At 42.5% G+C, this 23,334-nt stretch overlaps 1 protein-coding gene across 1 annotated transcript; it reads right to left on the bottom strand.

The window, feature by feature from the left end:
* Positions 1-1,246: 1,246 nt before the first annotated feature.
* Positions 1,247-21,655, bottom strand: SPMIP4 (sperm microtubule inner protein 4; the record flags this gene model as incomplete). Its single annotated transcript, XM_081970659.1, has 7 exons — positions 1,247-2,020; positions 5,451-5,542; positions 5,731-5,875; positions 8,595-8,662; positions 11,731-11,753; positions 20,254-20,424; positions 21,522-21,655. 7 exons carry the CDS (start codon positions 21,653-21,655, stop codon positions 1,247-1,249), a joined length of 1,407 nt encoding a protein of 468 aa, XP_081826785.1.
* Between the last annotated feature and the right edge of the window lie 1,679 nt (positions 21,656-23,334).

Raw genomic sequence — 23,334 nt, 5'->3', positions numbered from 1 at the left:
GGGTCACGGCATTGGGAAAGTTGAGAACCACTGATCTAGTTGATGATGATCTATTTTAGAAATATGCACCTTGAAGCCTTCTAGAATTATAAATGGTAGTTCTTATATGTCCAATCAATAAGATCCATAAGGATCATTGTTCAAAATGTATGGAGGGCTTTAGGCTTTATTATTTTGATCAGTCTCATGAGAAAAGAAAATCACAAAAAATCCACATTAGAATATTCAGCAGGAAAAAAAAAGGGGGGGTTAAATGAGGAAAGAAGAGATTAGCCACAATCTGATGTGGAGGCAAAAGTGTGTACCTTTGGGGGATTTCATCCAAAACATGGATGAATCAACACAGATAAAACACTCCAATCTGATGTCTATCAGCTGTTTGGACAATACAGAACAGCATTTCCATTTTCAAATCCTCTGGCACATACGGAGTTTGCCAGATACAGTTAAGTTCATTAGCAGCTTCTGAACAATTCCAAAAGATTAGTTCTGCAGTTTTCCTATCATAAGACGGACAGTCAACAATTTTAAAACCACCTAATACTTGAGTGCTGTCAGTTCTGTAACTAAAATCCTTTATGCTAACAAGCAAATTGATGTGGCCAAGTGCAGAAGGTGGAAAATTTGTCTCCAAAGAGAGAACATACAGCGGATATTTGAAGCAGCTTCAGTTACTTTGAACTGGCAATTTCTTGTTCATGGATGTGGCATTTCAAATTAAGTTTGCTACCTGGTGACAATGCCACTAGGGCAGGGTTAGTTTAAATGCTCAGAATTGCAAGTCTTGACTAGTGTGTCATGTCATGTGATCAGGGTAGGGAGGGTTTATTTCACAAGGGCATTGTAGCAATACATGTGTGTGGAAAACTCAATTATCCATATTTTACTATTATAGAACAATGATTCTGATGCAATATTTGAAAAGTGGATAGCATGGTTAAAGACAGCTAAGTGATATTCCTATTTTACAGAATAGGAACACTGAGGGTGAAAGACACAAACAGTTAAGCACAGCAATTTCTTTACTTGTAGTTTATAAAGTATTGGGAATATGCAATTTTGGCAGACTACTGCACACCACAGAGGCCTGCCAGTGTACTCTAAACCATCCCTACATTAGAGGATATTGAAACAATTTCATAATAATAACTAAGAGAGAAAAATACAAAAAAATAAAAAGACCAATTCAGTAGTGGAGTCTGTAGCTGAGGTGTTTATAAGTTCTGCTGTTTTTGAAGATGAATTATTACAAAAAGAAAGCATGGATGCCCTGGAATTTATGCTTTCTGCCATACCTGTCATGATCCCTCAGGTCTCTTAGTCCCCGCCTTGTAAGATCGTTCAAGTACTTGATGGCTTCTCCCTTTGTAAAAGAATCCTGGATATCAAGTAATTTTGTCTGAGGTCGAACCATCCCACAATTAGGCATCCAGTCTGAGGACGGATTGCAGCTTGTTATAACCTCTCCGACACTAGAAGCACATTCGGAATCTGGTTTGCTACACCTTTCACACTTCAGTTGTGTTGAGGTTGAGGCTGGCTTACTGAGAATGGCAGGATTATGCCACACAATATATCTGTTTAAATGGGAGGGTTGCAAATCTTCATAATAAATGGATTCAGCAGGTTTTGGAATTGGATCTGGTTCAGGTGATACTGTAATTTGCCTATGGTACAATTGATCTGTTTTCCAGGTATCCGTAATTTTCCGAAATCTGTTCGAGAGCAGTTTCTTATCTTGACTGTTTTCGTCCTGGCAAGCTGTTTCAGGCTGAATCCAATTGTTGAGCAGGTAATTGTCCCTTTGACTTGCTTTGGGGGGGCTCAGGGATGCTTTCCCACTATTGTGCATTCCCTCTGAATGCCAGTTTATGCTGCAATGGTCTCTCGAATGAAGTGGTGACTCATAGTTCTCTGTAGCATGTGGATGTTGATGATGTGAGATCCTGCGTTGAAGGACACGGGCAATTCGTCCTTCCAACGGCCTTACTTGAGACATATCTGAATGAAGGGATTCTTTCTGAAGAACAAATGAAATAAAATGGATTCACAGGACTTATATATACAATGCTGCACACCTGAATATTATTTTTTTGGAACCAAATAGACCTATATATTTATTTCATATGAGCATCCATCTCAGTCTAGCAATTCTTAGTGGTTAGCAATACATAAAACATAAAGGAACACAATATAAAATAAATCAATAATACAATGCAACTGAGAGTTGTAATAAGTTATAGTTCACTGCAATAAGCCTGAACTAGCATCCTGGCACCAGCGCTTGAGGGGAAAACCAGGTCTTCAAGGACTTTGGAAGATTACTAGGGTCACAGTCATCCAAACTTGGGCAGACACCACAATAAAGAACACCGTTTTTTTTTTTGAGTCCCCAGTAGATGACAGTGTTTAACAGAAGGACCCAGAGCATGTTCATTTTGCCATGAACATGGCAAAATAAGTGGTCTGGCAATACAAAGATTATCCACGTCAATCATGATATGTCCACATAACATTACTGCTTTGCCATCCAAGAAACTAGCTCCCAATAGATTTCTACATGCAGTTCAAGATGATATTATCTTGAATTGCATGTGGAAATATGTTGGGCGGTAGTTCCTTTGATGGCAAAGCAGTGATGTTGAATGCTCTTCAAGGATAGCTCCATATAGAGCATCGGTTCTCAACCTGTGGATTGTGACCCCTTTGGGGGTCGAACGACCCTTTCATAGGGGTCGTCTAAGACCATCCACCTCCACAGGCGTCGGCCATGCTCAGGAGTGCATCCTGAAGTGGCAGGTGCATGAAGAGCGCTGGGTGGCAAAGCAGCCGGCTCCGGGGAACAACCCAGATGCCACCCCGTCTGGTCTCCATGCCAGGGAAAGGCCGAGGCGCTGAAGGGGGAGAGAGATGGGTTCTTCTGGGTGGCGGATCAGCCTCTGCTCCAACGGATGTCTGAAGCGAGCGCGGTCGGCGGTGCCGCTTCAGCCCCAGCCACCTGCACAGGGGCTTGAAGGCGGCTGGAGAGCAGGAGATTGGCGGGGCAGTCGGGCCACCCACTTCAGCCGCGGGACGGGTTCTCGCCCAGGCAGGTGCATGTTGGGATTCAAGCCACCTTGGGCCTGATTGCTGCCTTTGCTGCCCCTGCCGCTGGTCCTGTCCTGTGGGTTAAACTGAGCTTGGAGACTTTTTGGCCCCCGGGAAGGCTGGCAAGAGAGGCCAGAGGGGAGGCCAGACCCCGCCCACCCATTCCTTCCACCCCGTTTAAAATCCTATTTAAAGGGCAACTTCTTAATCTGTGTTAAATTGATTGCTCACACGAATTAACCACTACATGCTCCCATGCCTGGTTATAACGATTCAAAAGAAAAAAAAAGAAAGAAAGAAAGAAAGAAAGAAAGAAAGAAAGAAAGAAAGAAAGAAAGAAAGAAAGAAAGAAAAGGGATGGAGGGAGGCATGGAAAGAAAGAAAGAAAAAGTAAAGTAAGAAAGAAAGAAGAAAAGGGAGGGAGGAATGGAAAGAAAGAAGAAAAGGAAGAAATGAAAAGAAAGAGAAAGAAAGAGAAAGAAAGAAAAGGGAGGGAGGGAGAAATGGAAAGAAAGAAGAAAAGGGAGGGAGGGAGGAAAGAAAGAGAAAGAAAGAAAGAAAGAAAGAAAGAAAGAAAGAAAGAAAGAAAGAAAGAAAGAAAGAAAGAAAACTGGGTGGGTGAGTGGGTGAAACGGAATGTAAAAAAAGTAAACTTAATAAAGTGAAACTCATGTAAACCACGAACTGCTGCTGGAGGCAGGCAGGGAGGTCATTTTATCCTGGAAAATTCCAGCCTGGCTGATCTTCTCCCAAACCAAAATTGGCAGATTAATCACTATGCTTTAATTATGTTCAATTTGTAATAATGAAAATACATCCTGCATATCAGATATTTACATTACGATTCATAACAGTAGCAAAATTACAGTTATGAAGTAGCAACGAAAATAATTTTATGGTTGGGGGTCACCACATCACGAGGAACGGTATTAAAGGATCAGGGCATTGGGAAGGTTGAGAACCACTGATATAGAGCATATTTCAACTGTCCAACCAAGTAGTAACTAAGCATGGCTGATTAGAAGTAGGGCAGTGATGGCGAACCTTTTTTTGGCTCGCATGCCACAAGTGGGTGGAGCGCAGGGGGGTCGAGTGCGGGCGTGCCGTACCCATAATGCAATGCACGACCACCCCAGTGCGTATGCGCACAAAACGTGCGACACCCCCCCATTTTTACATTTTTTTTGCCCTCCCCAGGCTCCAGGGGCTTTATAGGAGTCTGGGGAGGGTGAAAAGAGCCCCCCGCCCCCCCGGAATTCGGAGCGCTTAAAACGACCCTCCGAGCAACCCGGAAGTCACTTACGGTTTGCTCGGAGGGTGGTTTTAAGCGCTCCGAAGGCTTCAGGGAAGCCTCTGGACAGTCCTTGAAGCCTCCGGAGGGCCTCCGGGGGGTCAAGGGAGGCTCTTTTCACCCTCCCTCTTTTCACCCTTTCTCTTTCTTTTCATTTCTTCCTCTTAAGTGACTTCCGGGTTGCTCGGAGGGTCGTTTTAAGCGCTCCGAAGGCTTCAGGGACAGTCCCTGAAGCCTCCGGGGGGCGGGGGGCTCTTTTCGCCCTCTCCAGGCTCCTATAAAGCCTCTGGAGCCTGGGGAAGGCGAAAAATAGCTTTTAAAAAGGTGAACTCAGCTGGCCAGCGCGCGCATGCTCACAGGGCAGCGCCTCGCGTGCCCTGACAAATGGCTTCGCGTGCCACTTGTGGCATGCGTGCCATAGGTTCGCCATCACGGAAGTAGGGTATCCTCATTCAGGAAAAAGTACAATGGGCAGACAAGATGGATTGATACAAAGGCCCTCCTAGCCACTCATATTAAGCCCTTATTAGGGATGCGGTGGCTCAGTGGCCAAGATGCTGAGCTTGTCGATCAGAAGGTCGGCAGTTCAGAGGTTCGAATCCCTAGTGCCACATAATGGATTAAGCTCCCATTACTCATCCCAACTTCTGCCAAACTAGCAGTTCGAAAGCACGTAAAAAATGCAGGTAAAAAAATAGGGACCACTTTGGTGGAAATGTAAGAGCACTCCGTGCGCCTTTGGCATTGAGTCATGCCAGCCACATGACCACAGAGACGTCTTTGGCCAGTGCTGGCTCTTCGGCTTAGAAACGGAGATGAGCACTGCCCCTAGAGATGGAAACGACTAGCAAACGTGCGGGAGAACCTTTACCTTAAGCCCTTCTTGCAACGGAACTTCAAAACCAACCCCAAGTTCCCTCTGAAATCCAACCAGTCCATTAGGTGCTTGTGGTGGACTGTTCAAGTAATCCTTGTGCCCTGCAAATAAGATCGGCTATTCCAAAGCTAATGTGTGATTTTTGCCATGACAAGAGACTAAATCCAGATCCGTGATATCACTTCCCGTACTTACAAGATCCACACTTTTGCCCAGTTCTCCTGTTGCTCTGCCAATTAACTTGGTATTATAGTCATCCAGCTGCAATGGGTTCATACGCCCTCTACCTAAAAAAAAAAGTACTTAAAATATTATTTTATAATTTTTATTTTTTAAAAACAAAATAATATTTCATTTGTCTACATTTTTTTAGAAAATCCCCTGGATTTTTTTAGGAAGATACAAAGAACCAAATGATTATCTGAAAGTGTTTGTGATTTGAACTATAATACTTTAGTTTGATAAAAATGTATACCTGTGTAGTCTCGCTTGTATGCAGATAGCCAAAGAGCTTTCTTTACGTTTTCTAGTATATTGGCAGCTCGAGGTGAAAGATCAGGTTCTGGAGGCTGGAATGTTGATTTAGGAGTTTCATCTTGGTGATCGATTCCTTCAGTGACCTGAGATTTGGCATAAAGATATAAATAAAACATGTTGACAAATGACTTCATTTGAAGCCATATTGGGAATGCATACTGGTTCTTTATTGGTTTGGGAAGTAGCAGTTTTTAAAATTAAATTTTAAAACATTTAAAAATCTAACAGGATGCTGCATATATTTTCCATCTCTCGTGTACCTCTTTCTCTTTTTATTCTTGAATAAGTTCAGTATAATTGAGATGTAATATTTAATGAAAAGTGTATTCATTTTTTCTCCTTGCTGTTCTGAATAAATTGGACTTTCAATATACATGCTGACATTTTAGAAAATATCAGTTCAACGCATACAGAAACTGATTTAGATTGAGACTACAGACCTTACTAAAGGTTAAAACACCCTGACTTTCCTTCTAGTTCCTGTTGTAAATCAAATCAGGAAATGAACAGGGAAAGAGGGGATGGGGAAGGGAATAGTTTTAATAGTGATATGAAAAGTCCTTCTACTGTAGTGTGAAATAGAGTGAAATACCCATTAGATCAAAGGCAAACAACCTGGGGTTCTCCATGTCCTTTGGACCACAACATTCCTTCACTGGACTAGGCTGGCTGGGACTGATGGAAATTGGAGTGTCTGAAGTTGAATGCTAGGAATGTGTGGAAAGTGTGGTTTAATGCTGAGATTTGCATGGCAAGAGCAATATGTTTTGCCTTACTCTCAGGCTGTGCTCCCACGAAGACTGGCTTGTAATCAGTTAAATAGGCACAAAATGTATGATACTTTCTGTAGAAACTTTCTATAGAAGAATTAAGAAGTCCCGGCAAAAGAATTCCAAGGACAGTTGTATATCAAAAGCGAGCCCTATTTACATTTAAATAAACATTCATATTTTTGGACCTCTTTCTTCTAACTGGGCAGACTTCACTGTCTCTATCTTTCCTTGATCATAACAACGTATTTAATATTAGACTGTTTTCCTCTGACTAACTTTCACACTTAAAAATAATAACGCCAATCTAATTTCCTGAGAGTCTTGTCCCAAAGAAATTGCCATTCATGCAAGAAATCAATTGCATAGAAGATATTTTTTTCAAATGCAATTTGGTGACTGTTTACTGGATACCTTAGTATTTCTTGCACCAAATTTCAGTGGTTTTTTTTTTTAATATCTTCTTTTAAGCCAAGTGTTTCTTAAAGCTCCTATTGAATATCTATGGCTTAAAGTTTAATAACTGCAATTGATAATATTCTAAATGTTGTAGAAATTACGTAGTACCTGGTGGTTGATTTTATTATGATTCATTGTATAGTCAGCCAGATGTTCAGACTGTATTTGGCATTTTTATCAACCTATCGAGTCCTTCCCAAGAATCTGGAATAGGCAGATGTTGATATTTGATGGTGTTAGAGGTATCATTGCAAGATGTAAGCTGTTCCAAGTAAAGCTGCCTTTTGCAGTTGACTGATGGTGAATTTGTCAATGCTAAGTGGTGCTTCAGTTGTTTTGAGATTGCAACCAGCGCACCTATTACTATTGGTATTACTTTTGCTTTCTTCCGCTACAGTTCTATTTCTATTGGCAGATATTTGGGCCGTGGTAGTGCAGTGGTTAGAATGCACTATTGTAGGCTACTTGTGCTGCCAGCTGACTGCAATTTGGCAGATTAAATCTCACAAGGCTCAAGGTTGACTCAGCCTTCCACCCTCCAAGATGGAGAAAACAAAGACCCAGATTGTTGAGGACAATATGCTGAATCCGTAAACCGCTTAGAGAGCACTGTAAAAGCACTGTGAAGAGGTATATAAGTCTAAGTGCTATTGCTATCGGCATTTTATTATCTTCTCTAGTTCCTTCTGTTCTAATTTGCTTATTTGTCATGTCATTGTTCGTAATCGATCTCTGCAATCTTTTTGCAGCTGCTAACCAGTTTCTTCAGCTTCTTTGCAGAGGTGGCACTTACTATCTGTTGATGTCTTCTCAATTCTGGCTTTATATCAGGCATGAAATCGTCTTACCTTCGCTACCGGTTTGGAACTCGCTTCGCTCACGCGTGGCGCTTCTGTGCATGCACAGAACATCCATGGTGACATCTGGGCAGGTGAGCGGAGCCTCCCACTGCAGCCACTACCAATTTTTCCAAACTGGGGAGAACCAGCAGAATATCACCTCTGCTTTATATGCATTTATTCTTAAGGTCTGATCTTGTGCAGCCAGAAATAGCCACCATTTCTTTCTTCAATTTTCCTGCTGTTAGCCATTGCTGGGTTTTGTTATTATCTGCTTTACCTGTTGTTGTTTTTTAAATGTACTGTATTGTTGTTGTTGTTGCTGTTGTTGTTGTGACTTTGGATCAGTTCTGATGACTACATTGACAAGCCCATGCAATTTTCTTGCTAATATTTCAGAGGTGACTTTCCATTAACCTCTTTCCAGGACTGAGAAGGAGAAAAGGAAACTGCCCCAAGTCATCCCAAGAAGTTCTATGTCTCCCAGAGTAGCAGCTTTTTGAGATTTCAGGTTAAGCTTACTGGAAGATTTATTTTTATTTTATTTATTTATTAGATTTGTTAGCCGCTCCCTCTCCACAAAGGGACTCGGGGCGGCGTACAATAAATAAAAACACATATTATACAATTAAAACGTCAATGTCAGAAATTGAACCTGAGATCTGAAATATGCATGCCATGTGTTTTGTCACCAAGCTTATGATGTTTTTAAACTACTAGTAATAATTACTTACATGACGTGAACACGTCACAGCTTCTCTATAGATAGATTCATTAGCATCTTCCTTTTTATTGGGGCCAACTGCAATGTCAGATGAAAACATTCCATTATAACATGACATTCATGAAATTTAGCTTAGAATCCCTATGAGTTCTGCCCAGACTACCAGAATTGACATTGCTTGTGATATTCTTTCATTACACTGTGTGTAGTTTTTAAAAGTACCATGAAAATTAATACAAAGGCAGTTCCATTTCCCTGGCTTTGCAGAGAAAGTTCTAGATCTCTGATTCTGATTCTGTAGGACTACTAAAATAATTCTTTTTGCTGCAAACATAAAGAGCTAAAGATACTGGAACTGTGTTTGCATGCTGAATCGACATTGAAATATTCTTGTGAGTAGAAAAAGCAAGGGAATAACTATTATTAGGATTTTTAGTGAATGAAAAATAGTCTCTATCTCCATCTCTTTAAAAGAAAAAAGTCATTCTACATTTTAAAAAATATGGCAATAGAGGCAGATTAGCTTCTTTATCTGTTCTTTGTGGGAGAGGATGATTTCCTGTCAATAACATAGGACCTTTTGTTATAAACTAAACACAGAAAGTGGTTTATGATATTTATTTTGGTTGGCAAGCTTTGCACACAACTAATTTTAGACTTTTCAACAATATTACTAGCAGCTAATTAGCGTGGACTATAACAGTTACCAACCTAGTCTATAAAGCAAATGTTGATTTTTCTCTATAACACTCTTTTAAGCTACAATCAAAACATGGAGGGAGGGGAAAACGCATTACAGTAAAATGTATAGGTCATTCAAAAATATCTTTGTAGGAAGAAATTCCAAAAAGCTAGATTTTAAATAGTGCTTTCTGTAAGATATCATACCTTACGTAGTCTCCCAAGCATTATTTTAAATGAGCCATGTTAATATTTCATGCATAGTGGATAGTAAAGATTACTAAAGTCAATGTGCCTTAAAGAATAATGTAGGTGGTTGTTGTTTACTTAGTGCCAGGGACGTGCGGTCAGGGGAGGCAGGGCCTCACCTCTCTTCATGAAATAATAGTATATAATATTATATACTATATATATATATATAATATTATAATATTATATACATTCTTCCGGCCACGCCCGGGAGCTGCGGAGGCAGAAATGTTGTCGGCACTTCCGGATGACGAAGGCACGCAAACACGCATCTACCCAGCTGTCTTTTCCAGCTACCTAGTGCTCTTTTCCACCGATCGCGCACGTTGTGCGCGCAAGAAGGAAAAGTCCGCAGTGAAGCCCTTGTCGCCCCGAGCTCTTGTTTGCACTTCCGCCCCTTTTTCTTCGCTCCTCCCCGCTCCGGCTCTGGAAGGGCCGGCGAGGTTGGCTCCAGCCGAGAGCGACAGGGAGGAGAGGAGGGGGTAGCTGCGGGCTACCTTCCGGCCCTGGCGTGCGCGCCTCGCTCTTGCCAGAGCCTCGGCCACCCGCAGCTTTGACTGAGAACCACAACTCCGCCCGCCTCGCCAAACCAATTTTGAAATCATTGTTTATTCCAAATGCGCACGAAAAGCGTGTGCAATCGGTGGAAAAGAGCGCTAGGTAGCTGGAAAAGACAGCTGGGTAGATGCGTGTTTGCGTGCCTTTGTCCTCCGGCAGCGCCGACATTTCTGCCTCCGCCCTCCACAGCTCCCGGGCGCGCTCGCTCTTTTGTCTGGCCGGACTGCCTCAACGCCATTCTGGCTACCTCCGTCCGGGTGCACCCGGGAGCTGCGGAGGGCGGAGGCAGAAACCGTCCGGGTGCACCCGGGAGCTGCGGAGGACAAAGGCACGCGAACACGCATCTACCCAGCTGCCTTTTCCAGCTCTTTTCCACCGATCGCGCACGTTGTGCGCGCAAGAAGGAAAAGTCTGTGGCGAAGCCCTTGTCGCCCCGAGCTCTTGTTTGCACTTCCGCCCCTTTTTCTTCGTTCCTCCCCGCTCCGGCTCTGGAAGGGCCAGCGAGGTTGGCTCCAGCCGAGAGCGACAGGGAGGAGAGGAGGCGGCCAAGGCTCCGACAAGAGCAAGGCGCGCACGCCAGGGCCGGAAGGTAGCCCGCAGCTACCCCCTCCTCTCCTCCCTGTCACTCTCGGCTGGAGCCAACCTCGCCGGCCCTTCCAGAGCCGGAGCGGGATGGAGCGAAGAAAAAGGGGCGGAAGTGCAAACAAGATCTCGGGGCAACAAGGGCTTCGCTGCGGACTTTTCCTTCTTGCACGCACAACGCCGCTTTGGTGGGAAACCGCTCGCTGTTCTTGCGCGCCTCTCCAGCCACCGCCTTGGAAGTGAGTCACGCGGACGGAGCTTTGGGGCTGAGGAGAGAGGCAGGGACGGAGGGAGTGGGGGGAGAGGAGCCGCCCCCTCACCCCCCAGGCAATGGGGAAAGCTTTCCCGAATGGGGGGGTGTCGCGGGAAATAAAAAGGGCTCACGCTGTTGCTTTCCCATTCACCCCGCTCAAGCCTTGCCCGAGGGAGCTGGGGATCGGGCTTTGGGTTGGTGGGAGACCTTGAAGGAGTGGGGGGGGGGAAGGGACTGGCGCCGGTGGAGGAAGCAATGCTACGCGGATCAGTGCACTCCGCGGTCCCCTTAATGTTCACTCAGGAAGGCGGAGAACGGGACCACGTGTGCTGCACACGTGGTCCCATTCCCCGCCTTCCTGATGACATCACCAGCCTCCCCAGCCATAACCCTCACCGCACGTCACTGCTTAGTGCTATGGAAAGCATTTAAAAGAGCCACTTTTCAAAGTACATGGCTTGAGCAAAGTATCCCTCCATAAAATACCAAAGCAACAATGCTCTCTGGAACATTTGCCTAGCTGCTTTGAGAAAATTCCCTGTTTTCTGCACATATGCATGAATAGACCTTCTGCTAGAATTTCCAGTGGAGCACTTTGCTTGTCCTCTCCTGAATATTTAAATAGTGAATATTTAAAAAAGAGAAGCTTGCTTTACCTTGGATATCAGCGTTGCCATGGACATAAGGATGAAAAGGACGAAATCGGCCCTCTATGAGTAGAGTGCCTGGTGTCTTATATTTTAGATACCTTGCACACCTAAACAATGGAGCAATTATTTTATAAATATTTGGCAAGAAACTAAAACACATAAGGTTACTTAACAACAACTTCTATAAGTCCTGTATGTATGTATGGATTCTTCTTCTTCTTCCCCTTCCTCTTCCTCCTCTTCCTCCTCTGCTTTTTCTGGTTCTATTTTATCATCATTCTAAAACCATATGATCAACCTTGCTTTGGCTATGAGTAGCAAAAAAAGGCATTTTTATAGCATGTTCTTGAGTCCTTCATACGTCAATATATACACTTCCTATTTAGAAGGCATTGCTACTGGTTTCTGTAAACCAGAAAAGCAATAGCTCATATCTGAAAATGCAGAGAATGCTGAACTCCTTACTATGGCCCCTCCCTTGTTTACCCACTGTTTAGTAACCTCATTACTCACAGTACATAAACTAAGAATCAAGAGTGGACAAGCAGGAATTTTGGTTTCTATTAATTATGCTATAGATTATGAACCCAGCATTGTTCACCTTGCAATAGCTGAATAAGTCTCCTCCTATTTTTTTTACATGGCTGTACTTGTTCTATACTTTTATTTTGCCATATTACTTAGATTATTTTGACAATTTTAAGTCCAACTATAAATACATTGCTTTTTGTTAAAAAATCATAACTTACACGTTCTGTTCACACTGTTTCAGTTTTTTGTACTACCCACAGATATTATATGCTTTTAAAGCAGGAATGAGGAGCATGTTAATCTCCAGATGTTGCTGATCTCTTAGATGTTCACCACTGGCCATGATGAGAGTGGCTGCTGGAAAGTAGAGTTCAATGATATTTGATGGCTATAGATTCCTCTTGCTCATCTGAGGGAATTAATTTTCCATGCAGCTTGTATTTAAAGTGATTATGAAGATCTGAGACTAGTTCAAAAATCCCAGACTACAGCTCCACCTAAGAACACTCAGATGGTACCCATGAGCAGAATGTAAGAGAATGATCTACATGGGCAGATAAAATAGAAGATATATGCTTACTTGTTTGAATTGGAATTTTCTGGCAACTCAGGTAATCTGTAATTAGAATAAAAAAACATTCTGCATTTATTTATTTATGAATCCAATTTATATAGCTGCTCATACCACTGACATGATTCTAGGCGCCAAACAATAAAACTGTCAGGCCTGCAGAGGTTCCTTTAACAATCTTTGGCCTGCCACACTTTCTTATTATTTTCCTAGGCTGTTTCATTAGTATAGAAGTTGGGAGGGGGGAATAGAAAGGAGTAGATTTGTGGAATGTGTTGTTGTCATTCTTTCTAGAAGCCCAAGGTCATCTTTTGTCTCCGCACCTCGACACCTGACCGGAAGCAGAGGGGTGGAGTTGCCAGAGTGGAAGAAGAAGATTGGACCATGTGATGGATTTATGGGTGTGGGCATAAGATCATGAACTTTCAGCTGGGTGGAATACCAGGAAGCAAATCAGAGTTGGAATTCCACAGATGTGCCAACATACCTGTATTTTTAAATTGGAACTTTAAGGATGATTCTGCCTTGGACTTTGATTTATTCATGCATGGTATTTGGAACGCTGACAAAAATAACCATCAAGTCAACAACCCTATGGGTTTGGTGATTGGCACAAAGCCACTCAGCTGACTTTCATGACTGAGGCAGGACTTGAACTCACAGTCTCCTGCTTTTTCACATGGTGTTGACTTGCAATAAGTCCTAACACTGAAATCTAGCATAAAATCAATATAAATGAATAGTACAGATAAGAAGGAATATGCTTTCTCCTGCTTTCTAGCCTGGTGTCTTAACCACTATACCAAAATCTCACAAGCTCTCTATTATCATGTGATTATTATATTTTAAGAGATTTCCACCAGGACAATTCTTTATTAGGCTTTATAACCAGATGCATTCCAAATATTTTGGGGAAAAACCCACCTTCCATTAAGCAGAATTGTCTACAGCCAAATAATATGTTTATTTATGTTTCATAGATCAAATAACAATTTGTTTGCATCAAGTGCTGCCATTTTGAAACAGTTGTGTTATAAAAATAATTGCACACCTAGTTATAACAGTATTCTGTAAAGACAGGCAACAATTGAAAATAATTACCGTATTTTTCGCCCTATAAGACGCTCCGGAATATAAGACGCACCCAATTTTAAAGGAGGAAAATCTAGAAAAAAAAGATTCTGAACCAAATACTATAGTAAAATATTTTATATCAACTGTATAAAGTTAACAGCAGTTTAAGAACAATTTTATGTCAACCATGTAACACAGGGGTGTCCAAACTTTTTTCAAAGAGGGCCAGATTGGATGAAGTGAACATGCTGGAGGGCCGAACATTTTTCCGAACATTCTTTGAACAATAACAATTAAATGCAAATGAATTATTTTATGCCAAGTTAATAGCAAATGGCATACTTTTCATTTCATAACATTAAGATCAACTGACAGCTGAGTTTTCACAATGTATCCATCTTTTCCCTGAAGACTCGTGTTTAGTACATTCAGATGCTTTCTTTCCTCTTTCCCTCTTACTTGTCTATCCTTCCTTCCACCCTCCCTTCCTCCTTCCCTTCCTTCCTGCCTCCCTTCCAGTTCCCTCCTTCCTCTTTCCTCCTGCCTGCCTGCCTTCTTTCCCTCCTGCTTATCTATGCTTCCTTCCTTGCACCTCCCTCCCTTCTGCCTGCCTGCCTTCTTTCCTCTTTCCCTATCCTCCTATCCTTCCTTTCTCCCTCCCTCCTTCCCTGACTCCCTTCCAGTTCCATCCTTCCCTCCTTCCTTCTGCCTCCTTCCTGCCTGCTTGCCTTCTTTCCTCTTTCCCTCCAGCGTGTCTGCTTTTCTTTCCTTCATTCCACCTCCCTTCTGCTCTCCTGCTTTCTTTCCTCTTTCCCTCTTACTTGTCTATCCTCACTCCCTCCTCCCCTCCTTCCCTCCTTCCCTGCCTGAGCGGGCTTCTTGCATGGCCCCAGCCCTCCAGCCGGTGGCTCATCTAAAACTTCTAACTTCCCAATCTAGCGTTCTCCACCCACCCATCCCCAATCGCCCGGATCTGTCATGCAGCAAAGAGATACAGTAGCTGGGCGCAATAGCAGCAATAGCAATAAGCAGATCTGGAGAGATTTGGGGTTGGGGGTGGAGAACGCTAGATGGGACACAATCAAACTTGATTCAAAGGCTTTGGCTCCTGAGATCGGTGCGCTGCCATCCAAAATGCTATTACTACAATCTCTGCCGCCTGGAACTTCTTTCCTCTTTCCCTATCCTCCTATCCTTCCTTTCTCCCTCCCTCCTTCCCTGACTCCCTTCCAGTTCCATCCTTCCCTCCTTCCTTCTGCCTCCTTCCTGCCTGCTTGCCTTCTTCCCAATCTAGCGTTCTCCACCCACCCATCCCCAATCCGCCCGGATCTGTCATGCAGCAAAGAGATACAGTAGCTGGGCGCAATAGCAGCAATAGCAATAAGCAGATCCGGAGAGATTTGGGGTTGGGGGTGGAGAACGCTAGATGGGACACAATCAAACTTGATTCAAAGGCTTTGGCTCCTGAGATCGGTGCGCTGCCATCCAAAATGCTATTACTACGATCTCTGCCTGCCTGCCTTCTTTCCTCTTTCCCTATCCTCCTATCCTTCCTTTCTCCCTCCCTCCTTTTTGTCTATCCTCACTCCCTCCTCCCCTCCTTCCCTCTTTCCCTGCCTGAGCGGGCTTCTTGCATGGCCCCAGCCCTCCAGCCGGTGGCTCATCTAAAACTTTTAACTTCCCAATCTAGCGTTCTCCACCCACCCACCCCCAATCCGCCCGGATCTGTCATGCAGCAAAGAGATACAGTAGCTGGGCGCAATAGCAGCAATAGCAATAAGCAGATCCGGAGAGATTTGGGGTTGGGGGTGGAGAACACTAGATGGGACACAATCAAACTTGATTCAAAGGCTTCGATCTCAGGAGCGAAAGCCTTTGAATCAAGTTTGATTGTGTCCCATCTAGCGTTCTCCACCCCCAACCCCAAATCTCTCTGGATCCGGAGAGATTTGGGGTTGGGGGTGGAGAACGCTAGATGGGACACAATCAAACTTGATTCAAAGGCTTTCGCTCCTGAGATCGGTGCGCTGCCATCCAAAATGCTATTACTACGATCTCTGCCGCCTGGAACTGCCCGAGAAGCGGCAGGTAAAGCGGGCGCTGCAGCGATCGTGGTACCAGCATTTTGGATGGCAGCGTACCGGTCTCAGGAGCCAAAGCCTTGAGGCACCTTTCGTTTGCAGGAGGAGGGCAGCTTAAAGCAGCGCCCCAGCAATGTGAGGAGCCGCTGCCACCGCCACCACCGCCTAAGCCCTCTCGGGAGCCCAGCCGAGCGGGAGCTCTGAAAGCGAAACCTCTCTCCTTTCCAGCCATCACGATCTCTGCAGCCCCCTCTTTGCCTGCCCCTTTCTGCCTGCCTGCCTTCTTTCCTCTTTCCCTATCCTCCTATCCTTCCTTTCTCCCTCCCTCCTTCCCTGACTCCCTTCCAGTTCCATCCTTCCCTCCTTCCTTCTGCCTCCTTCCTGCCTGCTTGCCTTCTTTCCTCTTTCCCTCCAGCGTGTCTACTTTTCTTTCCTTCCTACCACCTCCCTTCTGCCCTCCTGCTTTCTTTCCTCTTCCCCTCTTACTTGTCTATCCTCACTCCCTCCTCCCCTCCTTCCCTCCTTCCCTGCCTGAGCGGGCTTCTTGCATGGCCCCAGCCCTCCAGCCGGTGGCTCATCTAAAACTTTTAACTTCCCAATCTAGCGTTCTCCACCCACCCACCCACAATCCGCCCGGATCTGTCATGCAGCAAAGAGATACAGTAGCTGGGCGCAATAGCAGCAATAGCAATAAGCAGATCCGGAGAGATTTGGGGTTGGGGGTGGAGAACGCTAGATGGGACACAATCAAACTTGATTCAAAGGCTTTCGCTCCTGAGATCGGTGCGCTGCCATCCAAAATGCTATTACTACGATCTCTGCTGCCTGGAACCGCCCGAGAAGCGGCAGGTAAAGCGGGCGCTGCAGCAATTTTGGATGGCAGCGCACCGGTCTCAGGAGCCAAAGCCTTGAGGCACCTTTCGTTTGCAGGAGGAGGGCAGCTTAAAGCAGCACCCCAGCAATGTGAGGAGCCGCTGCCACCGCCACCACCGCCTAAGCCCTCTCGGGAGCCCAGCCGAGCGGGAGCTCTGAAAGCGAAACCTCTCTCCTTTCCAGCCATCACGATCTCTGCAGCCCCCTCTTTGCCTGCCCCATTTTCAGATGACCCAGTGGCTACATTCAGCTTACAAGACGCACTCAGATTTTTACCCTCTTTTTTGGAGTAAAAAAGTGTGTCTTATAAGGCGAAAAATACGGTACTGATGAGGATCTAAAAATTAAGTTTGTTATCTGATAAGAATGTTATTAAAAGTTCCAAGTGGAGAAAATTCACATTACTACTAGTACGACGACGACTACTACTACGACGACTACTACTACTACTACATTTTATCATGCTATTTTTTTAAAAAAATGATCAGCTGAAGATGGCAAAGGATTCTCCTTTGTTGTCCAGAATAATCACCCTGTGAGCTGTGTTGAGCGGAGAGAATGTGATTAAATTAGAATGCACAATCTGCCGGTTTCTACCTGATGCCTTAATCATTACACAAAATTGGCTTAATTAAAACTGTTTTATAACACTGTGTGTGTGTGCTGGTAGGGGTTGCTCAGTGGTTAAAATGCTGGGCTTATTGGCTGGAAAGCCACCAGCCCAGGTTCGAGACCTAACTCCATGCAAGAGGGTAAGCTCCCATTCTCGTCCCAGCTCCTGCCAACCTAGCAGTTCAAAACATACAAATGCAAGTAGATAAATAGGTACCACTTTGGTGGGAACATCATTCTGTGATGTCATGCTGGCGACATGACTAACGGAGATGGGCACAGCCCGCTATAGTTGGCAACAACTAACAGAGTGAAATCCACAGGGGACACAGGTTACAGAACACTTTTAAGTGTTAAACACCTATCTGAACCTCTCCCCTTTCCTCTCCCTCTCTCTCTTTATCACTATCACTATATCAGTATCTCTCTAATATCTATTTTTTATTCTTGTATTTTATTTTTTCTATATTTTCTATTATATGTTTAATAGAAACAGCCCTTCATATCTCCCTCTCTCTCTCTCTCCCTCTCCCTCTCCCTCTCTCTCTCTCTCCACATGTGCATGTCTGTTTACAGAAAATTAAGTTTGAACTGTCCACTAGGTGGCAGAAAAGAATCTCTCTTTTTCATGCTGTTCCATTTGTTCATTTGAGCTTTTTAAATCCCATCTTTATTGTAAGTCAATGGTGAACATCATATTACCCTGTTTCCTCAAAATAAGATTTCTTTGGATAATAAGCCTAATCAGGCTGTTGAGCACATAGACTAAAATAAACCCTCTCCCCAAAATAAGCCCTTCCTGAAAATATTGCAACACAGCATCAGCCATGAAGTGACCATGCTTGCCCCTTCCTGAACCTCAAAAATAATAAGACCTCCCCGAAAATAAGACCAAGTGCTTATTTCAGGGGTCAAAGAAAAATAGGACCCTGTCTTATTTTTGGGAAAACATGGTATTCCTTCCTATTTTTCCTGCACCTAACATCCTGTGATGTTAGGCTGAAAGAGGGGCTGGGCCAGTCATTCAGTCAATTTTTCATGTCTTTAATAGATAACCCCACTTTAAAGTTTGTGCAATAGAGTATATTCATGTCAATAATAAACCAGATTAATGAAATATGGTGGGGAGAACATTTGCATTTTAAAATAAGTGACCTACAAAATCTAATGCTGAAGAAACAATTGATGGTTTTGTATACATAAATATCACATCAGCAGTATTTCATATAACATTGGAGACTTAATTTGAGCAAATGAAAAGCTATCAGGTGGTTAAATTCAAGAATATATTTTTAATCTTGCAGTCTTCAACATACAATCAATTAAAGTTTAAAAGAGACATACAGAATCTTTGTGAGGTCAGATTTTCAAAAAGTCCCTTGGCATGTGCAGGATGTAGTCCTTTTTATAATAAACCAGAGGTGGTATTCAGCAGGTTCTGACCAGTTCTGGAGAACCGGTAGCGGAAATTTTGAGTAGTTTGGAGAACTGGTAAATGCCACCTCTGACTGGCCCCACCCCCATCTATTCTCTGCCTTCCAAGTTGCAGCTGATTGGGAGGGAATGGAGATTTTGCAGTATCCTTCCCCTACCACGCCCATAAATCCATGCCCACACAACCAGTAGTAAAAAAAATTTGAATCCCACCACTGATGTTAAAGGTACCTTGACAAGATAAGAAATAGTGGAAGCAACAGCTGAGAAATTTGGTGAAATGGTTAAGGTGTGCTGCTTAGAAAGCAGGAGATTATAGTTATACTTTGGGTCAGTTGCACTCTCTTAGACCAGTGGTGGGCAACCTTTTTTTTCAACTGAGCCAAATCTCACCAAAACCACGATTGAAATTTATTTTGAGAGCCACATTTTTAAAACCGAAAATACATAGGATGGTACACTGTTTTTAGTTTCAATAAACTCTGGCATTTGAAGCACGCAAGTCTTAAAGCTGTCAAGTTGCAAGACCCTTGCACCCCTAACCCTTTAGAAAAAAAAAACCAGGGTCTTCAAACCTGACAGCTTGAAGACTTGTGGACTTCAACTCCCAGAATTCTGAGAATTGAAGTCCACCAAGGGCATCAATCATATTAGCCCAGGGATCTGCAAAATTGGCTCTTAAGACTGGTGGACTTCAACTCCCAGAATTCTGAGAGTTGAAGTCCACCAAAGGCATCAATCATATTAGCCCAGGCAGGGATCTGCAAAATTGGCTCTTAAGACTGGTGGACTTCAACTCCCAGAATTCTGAGAATTGAAGTCCACCAGTCTTAAAACAGCCAACTTTGCAGACCTCTGTGTTAGCCCAAAGCCTGGCGCTGGGCGGGCCTTGCTCCCCCATTGATGGAGCCCCAGGAAGCGAGGAGGGAGAAAAAGAGACGGAGGCTAAGGAGCTTCTCCCCCCCCCCCGCAAAAATCTTATCAGGGAGCCGGTGTGATCGGCTAATTTGCTACTGCCCGCCCGGCTTCCCGGTTAGATTTTTGCTGGGAGGAGGCGGGGGGAAGCTCCTTAGCCTCCATTTCTTTTTCTGCCTCCTCGCTTCTCGTCCCTGCCCGACTTCAGGATCCTCCCTAATCATTGTGGGTTGAAAAGAAAAAAGGGAAAGAGGCGCTTGTTTTGAAGTGCCCGAGAGGAGGGAGGGGAGCGGGCGCCCGGCACACAGAAGAGCTGGATTAAAGTGTGTAAAGAGCCGCATGTGGCTCGCGAGCCGCGGCTTGCCGACCACTGTCTTAGACCAACTCACCTCACAGGGTTGTTGTTTTGAGGAAAATAGGAGGACAACGGAATGTTAAGAAGGTTCACAATCTTGACTTATTTATAAAGCAAGAAATGTGAGATAAATATCTAATAAATAAAAATAAATAACTTATCCTCAGTCAGGAATAAGAATAAGGCTAAAGGAGATGATACCAAAGAAAGAATATGTAAGAGTCAATCCAAAACAGAATGGTTCTACAACCTTAATGGAACATTTTTAGTATCCTCCTCAGAGCAGGGTGCAGGAGTAAACTTGTAAGGTGGTTCATAGTTTCTGTGATATTCAGGTAGCATAGGCTCAGTTTCTCTAGGTTCTTGATTTCCTTTCAAGATTGATTTGCAGAGCTGAAATGTTTTCCTTAGTTCCTCAAATCTGAAGTGAAATCAAACGTTAGGAAAGAACAATTGCAATTATAACATACTAAGCCTGGTTGACAGCTTATGGTGATCCAGAATTGCTGAATTATACCTGATTTTACTGGATTTTAACCACTAATTCTTGTAACAGATCTGAAAGTTGTGTTCACAGGTATGGCTTGCTTAATCAGGATTTATTGAGTCAACCACAATTGGCAGGGTTTATACAATATTAATTAGCGTGATATAACATACAAGTAGCCTTCAGTCTAATTTCATAACTCTACTGTAGATGATCTAGAAAGACTTCTAGAAAGTATATATTTCCAATCTCTTCCATTTTAATAATCCAGATGAAAAATTCACAGCAAATCAGTACACCTAACCAATCTTAAAATATCAGGATATTAGGGACATTAGAAACTCTTTCTGTTTCAAGTTTGAGCATTCTAAACATATATTAAGTTTGTTTTTACATTTCCTACATTGAGAATATTTGAACATCCTAAACACTGTTTTCTACAGGTTCCAGAAGGAAGATAAACATAGATTAGAATTGGTCAAGGCACCATGATCAAAATCCTGCCATTGATATATATATTGCATATAGTTGACATTGAAAAAATCAGTTGAGTTCTGTTTACCATGTGACAATTGCCATCTTGCCTTTTTGACAACTCCCTGATTGGATGCTTTGGTGGACTTTGTTCTGAACTAAATATAAACATTATTGAAATGCAGTAGGATGAAAGCAAGAGAAGCATTTAAATACATTGTATGTCTTTGGCTTTCTAGTTGGTGAGTTGATATCCCTTTGTTTCGCATCATTTAAAAAGGTATAATTGATTTGATGTTGATGATGGAGAATCATGTACAGAACATGATTTTCTGTTTTGTCCTAATTAATATTTCAAATGCATTTTCACAAAGAAATAATATAATCCATATAAAGCTAGATCTTTTTTTCAAATATAGAGAATTAGACAAAAGAACAAGAACGTACCAACTAAGCCTTGATCTTAGCAATTGTACAAATATATCCCATTGTATAAATATTTAAAAGTCTAGATTGAAGCTATGAATGATAAGAGTTGAAAGCAGTTACATTTTTACCTTTTTGAGAATATAGGTGGGCCTGGAGGGATGTGCAGTGGAGTAAAGTTATCAGTGGATTCCAAAGTTTTCATTACTACAGAATCTCCATCTTGTACATCATTGTAATAGGTCATTCTTGGATACACCTCCATCTTAAACTGCTAGGGAGAAGACCTAAAAACAGATACTTTCAATGGTCTGGTTCTGAAACCAACCAAACAAATACATTTGAATACACTTTTAGATTGTATTGAAATGCTAAATATGTTTGAACAAATAAAATGGATAAAAACTTTTAGCATTTAACATAAATAAAGGAGGGAAGATTTCTAAAATAGAGACACGGTCATTTTGCATTTTAGTAGATCAAGGTTTCTAATTAAAATAAGAATTTTATTTGTCAGAAGTCACATAAAGCAATCACAATCACAAAAAATGAATGTGGTGGAATGATTTCTTTTACTAGTGTGTTGGATTGAGTGAAATATGCATATTATGAATTTAAGTATTTCCGAATGTAGTGATATAACAAGAAGAAAAGACATTTTGATTTCCTTTAGTTCATGACAAAAAGGCACAGCACATTCCCATTTGCAAACTTTGTTCAAATGATCAAATATGCAACTCTTAAATGCTATATCTTGCAATTATAGTTATTTCAGCCTTCTCAAACTACGTGTTCTTCAAATGTATTGGCAATAGCACTTAAGACATATATTCCTTCATAGTGCTTTACAGCCCTCTCTAAGCAGTTTACAGAGTCAGCATATTGCCCTCAAACAATCTAAGTCCTCATTTTACTGACCTCAGAAGGATGGAAGGCTGAGTGAACCTTGAGAATCGAACTTTCACTGCAGTCAGCTGGTAGTCAGCAGAAGTAGCCTGCAGTACTGCACATGGATGCCACCATGTACCAATTCCCATTTTAATCAGCTACCATAGAAAAGTTACATACTCTCTAGAAATTATGGGAGTAGTTTGAATACAGTGAGATGTTCAGTTGAGGAAATGTCTTTGAACTTTGAATTCTAGGGACAGAGAAATCTATAGTCTCCCAACTATGGCTAAATTAAATTCACATTGACTACATTGGTTGCTGAGAGGTATGACTCAGTTTATGATTCACTTTTCTCTTGCAGCCTCAAATCCACCTACCTTTCCATTTAAGTGTTGTGCAGGATACTGAATTACTTTCTTAGCTAGTCTCCCAAGTTTTTATCTGACATCACAATGACTTGGTCATCAACTCCTTGTGAAATAGAGGAGATTGTCCTCACTCTTGTTTCTAGAGTAAAAAGAAATGTCTGAATTTGCATAATGGGTTTTAATCAAATGAGGCTAAACAGGGAAACATACTTTTAATACTGTAGGGAAAAATATTGATGTCTGATTTACTTAGGCAGGAATGAAAGTTAAGTTAATTAAGATATAGAAAAACCTTCTGCAGCCAAGATTATAAACTATAATCTTGCTGGAAATGATAAAACAGAAGGGTGGTTATCTTTCAGTAAAACTAGATTTTGATTCTATTCCTGCACAAAAGAAAATAATCTGCCTTATCTAGTATTGTAAATATCAGTTTTAAGCTTGGGTGGACAACTTCTGCACTCTAGTGGCCACAGGATAATTCTGAAAAGATCCAACTTTAGTTTTTCAAATTCACTCATAATTTTGAAATTATTCAATATTACAAAAGGAATAAATCGCTTCTTAGTATGTCTACTTTTTCATATTGACAAAGAGTTTAAAGTGTGGTTTAGCTACAATTATGATTTCTTTGAGGCTATAAAATGATACCAATATGTTGACTGTTTATGGCTCAGCTCAATTT

This window comes from Natrix helvetica, assembly GCF_964273705.1.
Source record: "Natrix helvetica genome assembly, chromosome: Z".
NCBI classification, from domain to species: Eukaryota; Metazoa; Chordata; class Lepidosauria; order Squamata; family Natricidae; genus Natrix; species Natrix helvetica.
The sequence above is the reverse complement of the archived record's forward strand: the minus strand, read 5'-3'. Positions and strand labels throughout refer to the sequence as shown.